This window comes from Hemicordylus capensis, chromosome 6, assembly GCF_027244095.1.
Source record: "Hemicordylus capensis ecotype Gifberg chromosome 6, rHemCap1.1.pri, whole genome shotgun sequence".
Lineage (NCBI taxonomy): Eukaryota > Metazoa > Chordata > Lepidosauria > Squamata > Cordylidae > Hemicordylus > Hemicordylus capensis.
In genome coordinates, this window is record NC_069662.1 from 12,864,271 (window position 1) to 12,877,067 (window position 12,797).

Here is a 12,797-nt window from a genome sequence, read left to right on the forward strand (position 1 = left end):
CTTGGCGGACATACTGTGCAAAGCTCAGTGAACGGTGCAACAAAAGGTGCACACAGTTGTGCAAGAACGCTCCTTGCACAAATGCAAAAAATTCACAAACAGCCCCTGCTACACACTCTTGTTGCTAGCCACAATGCAGTATAATGAAGTCAATACCTGGCAGCAGCATGTAGCGGAGGTGGCCTGTTCTGGTGACATCAACAAAGGGCAGCACGGCTGTGGTGTCAAATGGTGGATCCAATGGGGCCCCAGTGGCTTGGTGGCCGATGTCCATAGAACACAGGTGAACACCGATAGATATGCCCCTGTGTATATGTTGTTTTAAGATGATTTTGCCATTTTTTGTGGTTACATTCCTTGTACACCAGTTTGGGAACTATATATTTTAAGGTGGCATGATCATATTTTAAGTTGGGAGGTGAGGCCTATTGTTGAATGGGCAATGCCATTTTTGCATAGATTGAATTTAGAGCAAAGTTCAAGAAATAAAATATATGTAGTAGAATTTTTTATTAATGCACTTGCTCCCACTAGCATCAACCAATGATGTAACTGGTTGTTATCTGGTATTTTCTATCTCTGTGTGTGGTGGGGCACCATTGAGATTTCTTGCCTCAGCAAGTTCCTCCTGAGAGCTATCCCTCCCATAAAGCAATGTGAGCCAGCCTGCTTCATGTGACAGAATTATTGGCCACAGAGTTATTAAAGAGCAGGAAATTGTCAAATATTTTATTTATTTCTTTATTTATTGTTAAATTTGTATACCACCTTTCATTAAAACAATCTCAAGGCGATTCACATAGAAAAATTAAAACAAGACTGTAAAAATTACACAATTAAAATATTAAGCTAGAATATAAAGACATAGGTCTGACTAAAAAGATTTAAAATACAAGCACAGTATACCCATACAAAATACAAATCAGCAGCAGTAGAGACAATCATACAAAAGCCTGGGTAAAAAGCCAAGATTTCACATGCTTTCTAAAAACTGTGATGGAGACTGAAGAGTGAATAGCTACCAGGAGAGCATCCCAGAGCCTGGGGGCAGTTATGTAGTAAAGAAAAGGAAAGGTTGTGCCATCAAGTCGGTGTCAACTCCGGGTGACCACAGAGCCATGTGGTTTGCTTGTACATGACTGAATTTTAATCCCTCATGGAGGCGCCATTTTGTTTTTCTGCATGAGACACCAACTGCCTAGGGCCTGTCTGTACTTCCACCCAGTTCTGCTTCCATCCATGTCTTTCTCTTCATCACTTATAGACCAAGGCAGAGACAGCAATGGTGCAGAAAGTGCCACATCCACAGCTGACCGGCTTGGTCCTCCTGCCTTGGGCCTGGCTAGCCATGGCCGGTGCTACAAGTTACCACAGTTTCCTGAGGGAGCACGTCGAGTACCCAATGACAGACGTTCCTGAGCCCCAGCATTACTGCAGCCTCATGATGCAATGCTGGAACATCACAACCTCCACCCACTGCAAATACTGCAACACTTTCCTCCATGTGGACCCCTCCCGTATACAAGCCATGTGTGGCCAGGCTGGACACCCCACCATGGGGGACCTCTGGGAAAGCAATGCCCACTTGTCCCTCATTGTTTCAAAGAAGCTCCAGGGCACACAGTTGTGAGTACAATGGATTCAGCACCACCAAAAGAATCATCATTGCCTGTGCCAATGGATACCCTGCACTTTCAGGCAGAAGTCCCATATTACATGGGGTAGGGCAAGTGAGATGTGGGGCAAGGAATACTCTCTCGCCCTCTCCCCCAATTCAGACATTATGCTATCAGATATCTGTACACTCATACATCTGTTTGTGTGGATGACTGTACATGAATGACTGTTCATGTTAAAAGTGAAACAGGATACAGGCCCCCTCAAATGCATGGCATAGATAGAAATGTACTGTTGCAACAGTGTTCAACATAACATGTGAATAACTACCTGTGCACAGATCTGTACAGCTGTGCACACTGTATATTGAAAATAGCATGTGCTCTCTCTCCCTCTCATTTCCCCACTACAGCTTAATGATTGTGAAATAAATCCGAGTTCCACATGTTTCACTTTTATCTTGAAAATAAACCTAGCTGAACTTAATACTTGTTTTTGCTTCCCTTTTTCAGAATAAATTGTTTGCTAATATTACAGGGTTTTGTTTTGTTTTTAAGGGGGAAACCCCACAATTTAGAAAATCAGTTGTTTTAACAACATATACGGTGCTCATATGCTGAAGTCTATTTGTATTTAGTTATCTATACGCTATATTGTAATGTTCCTTACCTGATTCTGTCACTCTTATAGCATTCTTCATAATTGTGAGCCGCTTTAAGGGCCCCTTACAGGCATAATGGTATAAAGAACTAGAAATAAACAAACCAAAAGACAGATTTATGTCATGTTCAGACTTTATTTATTCTGAACAATTTTAGCCTACCTTTCCATTACTAAAAACACAAGGTGCTTTAAAATCATATTTTTTAAAAAGCATTCAAAAATCCAATCCCATCTAACAATAACAAGTCAAGTTGTTCTAGTAAGAACTAATCAGCCTACTTTCCTTTCATTATCTGTACAACTGAACTAATTTTGGTTCAGATCAAGGTCCACAAGTTAGATCTCTTGCACCTCAAATGTTCATGCGTCCGTCATCTTCGATCGGGGTGGATGACATCATTACAAACTGCACCATTGAGTTGTCCCTGTGTGTTACTCACTACAACTGTACCATATTTGGTTCAAATTAGTTAGACTGTCCACAAGTTAGTGCACTTGCACCTCAAAAGTTTACATGTCTGCCATCTTGAATTGGGTTGGATGATATCATCACAAACTATGCCATTGAGGTGTCCCTGTGTGTCACTCACTGCAACTCTACCCACTTTAGTTCAAATGGGTAAGACAGTCCACAAATTAGCTGGCTTTCACCTCAGACATTCACGTGACCACTATCTGGAGTGGATGATGTCATCACAAACTATGTCGTGTCTCTATGTGTCCCCACAGCTGTACCAAATTTGGTTCAAATCGGTTAAGCGCTTCACAAGTTAGCCCACTTGCGCCTCAAAAGTTTATGTGTCCATCATCTTGAATTGGCATGGATGACATCATCACAAACTACGCCATTGAGGTGTCCCTATGTGTTCCTACAGCTGCAGCAATTTTGGCTCAAATGGGTTAAGTGGTTTACAAGTAAGCCCACTTGCGCCTGAAATGTTTACGCATCCGCCATCTTGGATCATAGTGGATGACATCATCACAAACTACGCCATTGAGGTGTCCCTATGTTTCCCTACAAATGTACCCGATTTGGTTCATATTGGCCCGGGCGTTGCGAAGTTGATTCGGGGGTGGGTGGGGGAGGGACACACATAGACGGATACACAGACACACACACAGAGAGAGAAAATGTTGGGTAATCTCATAAGCCTACTGGAAAGTAGGCTAAAAAAGAAGAAAAAGAAGCACCACAGAATATAATAATAATAATTTTACAAAACCAGAAAAGCAAGCCCATGCCACATATGTATTATTTGTGTGGTGAATACATTTCCCAGTGAGGAAGTCATTCCATGTGTTGGTGAGTGACAGGCTCCCCTGGTTTGTGATGGAATATGCTTTGCAAAAGATAGGGCTCGTCCGGGATTTGAACCCGGGACCTCTCGCACCCTAAGCGAGAATCATACCCCTAGACCAACGAGCCAGGTGGTTTTGTTAAAGTTGGAAACCAACTTTATGTGATCTATTGCCACCTACTGCTCACACTCTGTTACTGCCTTTTCTGTCCAAAAGGGATGTGTCATAACTTTTTGTTTTAAAGCAACTTGTTTTCAGATTCAGACAGAAAATCAAACTTCTCCATGGTCTTTTTTTAATTTAAAAACAAAACAAGTGAGAGGAGAGCTGGTCTTATGGTAGCAAGCATGACTTGTCCCCTTAGCTAAGCAGGGCCACCTTGGTTGCATATGAATGGGAGACTTGATGTGTGAGCACTGTAAGATATTCCCCTTAAGGGATGGAGCCGCTCTGGGAAGAGCAGAAGGTTTCAAGTTCCCTCTCTGGCTTCTCCAAGATAGGACTGAGAGAGATTCCTGCCTGCAACCTTGGAGAAGCCGCTGCCAGTCTGTAAAGACAATACTGAGCTAGATTGACCTATGGTCTGAATATATATATGTTCAGTATAGTATATAGTCAGTATATGGTCTATAGTCAGTATATGGCAGCTTCCTATGTTCCTATGTACTGGGATCAGTGTTCCCTGTGGCAGGGATCCTCAGAAGTTGTTGACTACAACTCCCATATTTCCCTGCCACAGGCTGTTGTAGCAGGGGATGCAGTGAATTGTAGTCGACATCTGGGAGTCCATGTTACAGGGAACACAGACTCAGATGAAACTATTTACAACATTATGGTGACAGAGATTAAATAATTCCTTCCAGAGATAAATTATTCCCCCTCTCTCACAGCACTAGGACCAGCATTATGGTGACAGAGATTAAATAATTCCTTCCAGAGATAAATTATTCCCCCTCTCTCACAGCACTAGGACCAGGGGTCATCCCACGAAACTGAAAGCCAGGAAATTTAAAACCGACAAAAGGAAGTGCATTTTTACACAGCAGACAATTAATCTGTGGAATTCTCTGTCACGGAATGTGGTGATGGCCACCAGCTAGGGTGGCTTTAAATGGGGCTTTGACAGATTCATGGAGGACAGGTCGACCAAGTTTCTTGGCTATAGGCCGGCCTCAGAGGCAAGATGGCTCTAAATGCCAGTTGCAAGTGAGCAGCAGCAGGAGAGAGGGCATACCCTCTCCTCTTGCTGTGGCCTTCTCAGAGGCCTCTGGTGGGCTACTGTGTGTAACAGGATGCTAGACTAGATGGGCCTTGGGCCTGATCCAGCAGGGCTCTTCCTCTCTTCCAAGCCGGAAACAAACAAGCAAAGAACATAAAGTAGCCTTTCAAAAGAGAAAGGGCAAGAGAGGCATCCAGGTGGACATCAACAGGATGCTGAAGTGCTTGAGATCATGAATGCCTCTGTTTCCTGGGGCCGGGATTATCAGACCTGGGTCCCCAGATGTTGTTGGACTACAACTCTCATCATCCCCAGACACAATGGCCCCACTCCACCATAGAACTCATTAGGTGATCTTGGCCAGGCACCTAATCTCAGTTTAACCCACTTCACAGGGTTGTTGTGGGGAAATGGAGAAAACCCTGAGTGCTATGGGGAAAGGATAGATACAGATATAGTGGGCGAAGGACATTTTCCAGCCGAGCAGCAGTCTCCTCATGTCAGATTGAGAGACACTTCACTGACCCATATGCTTAACTGTATAGGGGGTCAAACTGTCCTTCTTTGCACCTGGTCAGTCACGAGGATAAGTTGAGAGATCATTTTGGAACAACAGAACCACACCAAGTAATACATGCGTAATAAACCATCTATGAGGATTACAGTGTGCTGCAGTCAGGAAAAAGGGTCAGGAGAAGTGGCAGATTCAAAAGGCAGCCCTTCAGAGATGCTATTTTGAAAATGATGGATGGGAGCCAGTCTTTAGCTTTGGGGGATGGACACCCACAGAGCTAGTCATTTTCTCAGAGTCAGATCCAGTCATGTCCCAGCAGGCACTGCTTGGAGCTCCGGTTTATTCTAGAGTTCATGCTTGCAGATGTAAGCACTCTTCTTCTTGCACGGAGCATCGTTCCACTCTTTAAAATCAAAAATGCAAAAAGAAAAGACCCAAGTTCCTACTTTGGATGTCTTTTTGTCATCACGGATTCTTGTCTGAATGGGTGTGGTCTGGAAGATGCTGTCAGTCTCTTCAGAATCTCTGCTTTCATGCATTAAAAGAAAAACCTCTTGTTCCCAGATTTGTAAACTCCCACCCAGCCACCCCCCATGACAGACTGAAGGACCAGAGTTGCTGTCAGGGAAGGAATTTTGACCCAGGACAGATGAACTACTGATTCCACTAGTCTAGTGATGACCCATGACCTCCTGGGGCCTGAGGCAGGTTTCCAAAATGATGCCCCTCCCTATTTTTCAAGTGTCCGCAGAAATAGTCAACACTTGAGTTTGTGTGCCCACATGTGTGCATGCGTTCACCTCTGCCACTTCTTCCTCCTCCATTTCAATGGCAAATTGCTACCACACACCGCACAGCTCATGCACCACTACTCCACCTATAAAGCAGTGTGCTAATGCACTTTCCTTATTTCTTCTGCTGCTGCCTCCCACTTCTCATTATCAAGTCAACAGCAAAGAAGGGAAGCAGCAGCAAAAAGCAGGGAGAGGAGAAGGAGCTGCTGGTTATAGTGAATCACTTGGGTGGCACCAAACAGTAGAAGGAGATAGGTTGATGGCATCTTTCTGCTCAACAAGTGCCCCATTGTTTCATTGCCTGCCACATCTCATCTTGTGGAAGGATCACCCTTGCCCTTGCCTGTTTCTGTTTTTGCTTTCTCCTGCAATCCTTAGCCTGGCATGTTTGCTGTTATTCAGCTCCCGGATGGACTGCACTACTTCTCCATTGCAACTCATTTCTGTTGGTTGCTCATTATGATCACGCTGTTTCCCCAATGATCCAACCCAGAATGTCTTGGAAACGGGGTGGAATGCACTAGGGGTGTGCATGGCTCGGAGCCCCCCCCCCAGTCTGGCAGGGGGGGACTGTGACTTTAAGCGGGGGGTGGTGGTAGTACTTACCCCGCCCCCGCCACTCTTCCCCCTCCGGCGCTGGTCCTTGGAAAGATCTTCTTGGGGTGGCAGAGCTCCTCTCTGCCGCCCCTGCCCCCGTCATTGTTTGGAAAGCCTTAACAGAGACGAGTGCTAGCTCCATTAACCTCATTTAAGGGGAGGGTGTTTTAGGCAGGGTAGCCACCTTGGGAACGAGCCCGTTGGTTCCCATGATCAATGGAAAACGGGCTAAGCTCCCCTAGCCTGCTTTCTGTTGATCGTGGGAATAGCCTCATTGTTTCTTCCTTCCAGAAGGGGAGCTGTGTTACTCTGCAGCAGCAAACACTGCTGCAAAAAGTTTTGTGGCATCTGAAAAATGAACACAGGGGTCCTCAAACCTGAGTTACCATTGTTGCTGCTCCCAGATGTTTCTGGAGGCCATTGTGACTAGGAATGATGGGAGCTGTACATCAACATCTGGAGACCCAAGGACTAACAGATTTATTGTAGCATAGGTTTGTGTGGACTACAGTTCACTTCTTCAGATGCATAAAGTGTAAACATTTTGAACATGAAATGTAATTGCTGCTGCATGGAACCTGAATATGGAGGCCTTCTTATGGTCTGATGCAGTAGAAGGCTGCTTCCTGTGTCAAAATACATTCAGTGGTAGATTAGGGACAGGAGACAGAAGGCAGGGGCTGTCCCTGAAAAGGAGGGACTGTTGAAATCTTTGATATTTCCTCCTCAGTGATGTGGTTCTGAGGAGCAAAGAACAAAATGTAAAGAATAAAGAACAAAATTCACAAGAACAAAATGTAAAAGGTGTTAGGTGATAATAAGGCTACTACTCATTCATGCCTCAACTCAAGTATATCTAAGTGATTACAACTTGAGATGGCTCTTTCTCCAAAGAATACAGGGTGCCTGATGTGTGATTTCCAAGTAGTCTTTCTCTCCAGGCACCTCATAAGGCCATACCTGTTTAGCTTCTGTAGAAGAACAGCATAATCTGGCTACAGAACATTCCTTACATTAATATAACCATTTGCACAACAGCTCTGTAAGGGTGGTTGGGTTGCTATAAGCAGTAATTTCTGACCGTCTATGTGGCACAATCTTACCCTTCTATTAGACATGGACCAGAGAAAGACAGAATGGTCCAGGTAGGAAATCATGACAGGCAGCACTTTCTATCAAAATATAAGAATATAAGAACAGCCCTGCTGGATCAGGCCCAAGGCCTATCTAGCCAAGCATCCTGTTTTGCACAGTGGCCCACCAGATGCCTCTGAAAGCCTACAGGCAGGAGTTGAGGGCATGTCCTCTCCCCTGCTGTTACTCCCCTGCAACTGGTATTCAGAGGCATCCTGCCTCTCAGGCTGGAGGTGGCCTCTAGCCCTCCGACTAGTAGCTGATGATAGACCTCTCCTCCATGGAGTTATCCAAACCCATCTTAAAGCAATTCAGGTTGTTGATTGTCACCACATCTAGTGGCAAAGAATTCCACAAGTTGATTATGCATTGTGTGAAAAAGCACTTCTGTTTGTTGGTCCTAAATTTTGTGGCAATCTATTTTCATGGGATGAGAAAAAATTCTCTCTATCCACTTTCTCCACACCATGCATGATTTTATAGACCTCTATCATGTCTCCCCGCAGTCGTCTTTTTTCTAACCTATATAGCCCCAGGTGTTGTAGCCTTGCCTCATAAGAAAGGTGCTCTAGGCCCCTGATCATCTTGGTTGCCCTCTTCTGCACCTTTTCCAGTTCTACAATGTCCTTCTTTAGATGTGGTGACCAGAATTGTACTCAGTACTCCAGGTGTGGCCACACATATTGTGCTGATGGTCAAATTTTAGATGGGTAAATGAGATAAGGGGAGCTGTCAATCATCCCTGGGACCCACCTCCAGGGTCAGAGTGTGGTTTAGGCTTTAGGGGAAAGGAACTGTTCGTGCTGATGAACAAATGATAGATGGGCAAACGAGCTAAGGGGAGTCATCAATATTCCCCAGGCCCCACCTCCATGATCATTTTTCAAAGCCAGGAGTCAAGCAGCTGGAGAGCAACACAGGCTTTCCTTCATGCTAAGGAGCTGATCCCGGTGATGGACAAATCTTAGATTGGCAAATGAGATAAGGGAAGCCATCAATCATTCTTGGGCTCCACCGCAAGAGTCCGAGTGGACTGTTTTTCAGAGCCAGGAGCCAAGTGGCTGGAGAGCAGTCCAGGCTTTCCTACTTGGTAAGGAGTTTAGTTTAGTTTAGTTGTTTATTTATGATCTTAGATCAAACAGCAGTAGAAACAGAACATACTCAGTAAAGAAAAAAAACGAGAACAAAAACTAAAATATTATCACATACATAAAATCAAGAACCTTTGGCAGTAGGTGATTGTTGTGCTCTAGCCTCTCTTAATTTGGTCAAAACGTAACAGAATTTGGCAACCGCCAAGGATATTGTTGGGTTCCTATCTTCTAATAAACTTGTAAGAATCGTCTCCTCCGAGTGTCTTTTGAGACCTTTCAGGTACTGGGATAAAAATAAATCTCTTTCAGCGATATAAAGCGGGCAATGTAAAAAAGAATGCTTCAGTGTTTGGGGAGCAGTTCTGCAAGGGCATAATAGTCTCTCCTCATAGGGTTTTCTCTCAAATTTCCCTAATAACATCGCTGAGGGTTAGGGTATTCAAGCAAGCTCTTGTAAACGCCCAGCGAAGTTTTAGTGAATAGATTGTGTAAAAATATGAGGCTATGGACCAACCTTTCTTGGCGCTTAGCAGTTGTGGAGGCCTATTTATAGAGGCCCTTTCCTCCTGAAAGTTTATGTCCCTGAGCCTTTGTTTATCTAGGCGTCTTGCCATTGACTCGCCAAAACAATTTTGCCGGGCAAAAGCCCATCTTCCGGAGTCTCTCCTCAACCGCCTTACACCAACGGGGTTGTGGGGTAGCGGCAAGGAGGTTAGATATAAGTCCTACTGGGTAAATATAAATCTTAATCCCAAACAGGATGATAAGAAGCCAGGCCCTAGTCTCCAATTTCAAAAACCCAGTTTCCAGCCGTATTAAGGAGTTCGGGATGCATTTTGGTACCCCCAACAATGATCAGAAAGCCCGATGGGACTTTTTCTAAAGCTTGTAGGTCTTTTAATGGTCTAACCTGAACCCTGTATAGCAGCTGAGGTATTACTTTGGCCTAAAAGGCTTTATTTGCTGCTGGAATGTAGCCACTACCTTGTGACCAGAAAAATTTCCTGATTGCCATAGAAGATCGAATGGCATTCAATTTAGCGGCACTGGTGTGCATAGAAGTACCCCCATTAAACCGAAACACCACCCCCAGGTATCTGTAAGACTTTACCTGCTCTACTCTTGCTATGTCTATAGACCATCTGAAGATTGGTGGCTTCTTTGCAAATCTCACGATTTTGGTTTTGGTATAATTAATTTCCAAAAATTCCTCTTTACAGAGCAGACTCAAGCATTCTAGTGCTCTTTTTAGGCCGACTCTGGTCTGTGATAGTAAGGCCGTGTCAACTGCATACATGAGGATAGGTAAACACCTATCCCCTATCTTTGGCGCATGAGTTTCAACTTTCCATAGGCAGGTGATTAGGCCGTTTACATAGAAATTGAAAAGAGCTGGTGCTAGTATGCATCCCTGCCAGACCCCGCTTCCTACAGGGATCTCTCTGGATAATTGGCCATTATGGTCACGTTTTACTTGCATACTCATGTTCTCATAAAGTTTATATATTAGAGTTAGCAATCTCTTATCAATAGAAGAGATTGTCAGTTTCTCCCAAACAACATCTCTGGATATTGAGTCAAAGGCGCTCTTAAAGTATATAAAGCCTGATCCTGGTGATGAGCAAATCTTAGATGGGCAAAAGAGATAAGGGGAGCTGTCAATCATCCCTGGGCCCCACCTCCAGGGAAAAAGTGGGATTTAGGATTTAGGGTAGATAGGATGGAAGGAAGCTCTCCATAGAGGCCACCGAATGGGTGCCCATCACCCTGCTTGTGCCATTGGGAAGGTCCGAGAGAAGGGCCAAGCACCACCCTAGCAGGACACAGTTTCCTAGAGGTGGGTGAGTTCCCAGCAATGTGGGCCCCAAGTGATCTTCGAGATGGGGTCAGGAGAAGCAGGTGTGGGGCTACGTGCTCTTCCCTGTGAATGCCTCAATGGTCCACCTGGGTTTTGGAAAGGACTCGGTGAAGTAAGTATCAGCAGCTTCATAACCCAATTCAGACTCATCTCCACCCAGCATTTTCTGCTTGGTCTGTTTCATAGGAATATATTAATTTATTTTATTATTATTTATTTTACATTTATATCCTGCTCTTCCTCAGACCATTGGTGGATCTAGCTCTGTTTTGTCTGCACAGACTGGCAGCAGCTTCTCCAAGCATTCAGGAAGGAGCTTCTCTCAGCCCTATCTTGGAGATACTGCCAGGGAGGGAATTTGGAATCTTTGGCATGCAAGCATGCAGGTGCTTGTAACTCAAAGAAGCGGAAACCCAAGAACTCTAATTTTAAAAAATTCACTTAAATTAAAAATAGTTAAAAGTACAGGTGGAATCCTACGATCTTCCTTTGCATCTAGTCACCCAAGAGGTGGTTAAGTGAACTGAGAATTTTTTAAAAAATGACACAAACATACCAAGAAATGCATGCATAATAGCTAGTTTATTAAGTTTACAATGTGCAGCGGCCATGAAAGGGATTAGGAGGAGATGAGGAAGACCCAAAAAGCAGCTCTTTGGGGCGGACATTTGGGAAAATATGGATGGGAGCCCGTTTGTTGATTTGTGAGATGGAGATATAATGGCAGTAGATGCTCATCCGAAAAGCCAGCCAATTTTTCGCTGTCAGGACCAGTCACGTCCCAGCAGGCACAGCTTGGGTTAATCTAGAGCTCGTGCTTGCAGATGTAGGCATTTCTTTTCTTGCATGGAGCATCATTCCACTGATTAAAACCTAAAATGCCAAAATAAGTATCTCATTAAGAACATTGCAGAAAAAAGGAGAACGTCTCTCACACCCTTACAAGTGGTTTGGTAACCACCACATTCAGAAAAATGGAATGTAAATTATGGTAACTACATGCAACCAAATTTTGGAGATTGGCCTTGCCCTTCTGACCCATGAAGTGGTTTATGAAGCTGAACAAGGAGACCATTGCCAATCAGGCAGGTTTGCATAAACCTCAGAACTTTGGTTGAGTAAGGTAAATCACTTAGGATGTCAGCTTCCTTACCTGTAGAACGTCTCAGCTCCACACAATGCTCAGCCTTCCCATAGTTGTCTGGCTGGCCTGGCATCCAAGCCTTATAGTTGTAGGTTGATTCATCAGCCCATCTCCATCTCCCAGTCTATAAATATGAGACAGAACATAGCCTATAATTAAGAAAATGAAAATCCTAGAAAGTGGAAGTAACCGTCAGGATAGTGCAAGTATTAAGATCAACTAGAGACCGTGGCAGCCAATGGGAAGCTGCTGCAAACACAGATGGAGAATGTAGAGGAAGACTGCCATAGAAAATGATGGAAAGTAGTGTACAGGGTTCAGTGTAGATGAGGCTACAGTGGCAGCTCTAAGGAGCTACCAGTGAATGATCACCATGAATGGAGCATATTAAAGTTGCTCACCTGACAGACATCACTCAGCCCAATCCAGACATTGCTCAGGCCTGTCTGGTAAATGGAGATGTGTTCAGACACCAAATGAGGCTCTTGCACAATAAGAATGGAGGTGAAATGTGCCCTACGGCCATAACTCTGGCACTCAATCTGAGGGTGGAGAAGAAACAGGAGTTTGACCACACATTGTTGCTTCCCATCTGTAGGACTGGTACAGCATTTGAAACTTCTTTAACTACAAGGACATGTTTACAAAGCATAATTGTTAAACTCCCCCCTAAATGTGATAGGTCTGAATTGGGTGTGAATAATCAGGAACTTTGTGTTGTGCATAGGTCAGTGAATACATTGGTCCAGTGTGTCACTGTTGTGAAAAAGGAGCTTTAACGGCCCACCATGAAGGACTAAAGCATTTTAATTTACACCAAAAACAACCATACTTATAAAATTATGCATTATGGAGAGAATTAAC

General features: G+C 44.2%; 1 protein-coding gene and 1 non-coding gene across 4 annotated transcripts in view; both read right to left on the minus strand.

Annotated features, from left to right (window-relative positions):
• Positions 1–3,634: 3,634 nt before the first annotated feature.
• Positions 3,635–3,706, minus strand: TRNAP-AGG (transfer RNA proline (anticodon AGG)). The gene has a single exon. It is a non-coding gene; the product is annotated as a tRNA-Pro (tRNA).
• Positions 3,707–11,363: 7,657 nt separating this feature from the next.
• Positions 11,364–12,797, minus strand: part of LOC128328875 (C-type lectin BpLec-like) — a 33,101-nt gene continuing 31,667 nt past the window's right edge. For all 3 annotated transcript variants that reach the window (XM_053259055.1, XM_053259054.1, XM_053259052.1), the window contains 3 exons: positions 12,335–12,475; positions 11,943–12,057; positions 11,364–11,662 (listed from right to left, as the gene is read on the minus strand). In XM_053259055.1, coding sequence (XP_053115030.1) covers positions 11,595–11,662; positions 11,943–12,057; positions 12,335–12,475 — 324 coding nt within the window. In that variant the 3' untranslated portion in view covers positions 11,364–11,594. The remainder of the gene's footprint in view (positions 11,663–11,942; positions 12,058–12,334; positions 12,476–12,797) is intronic.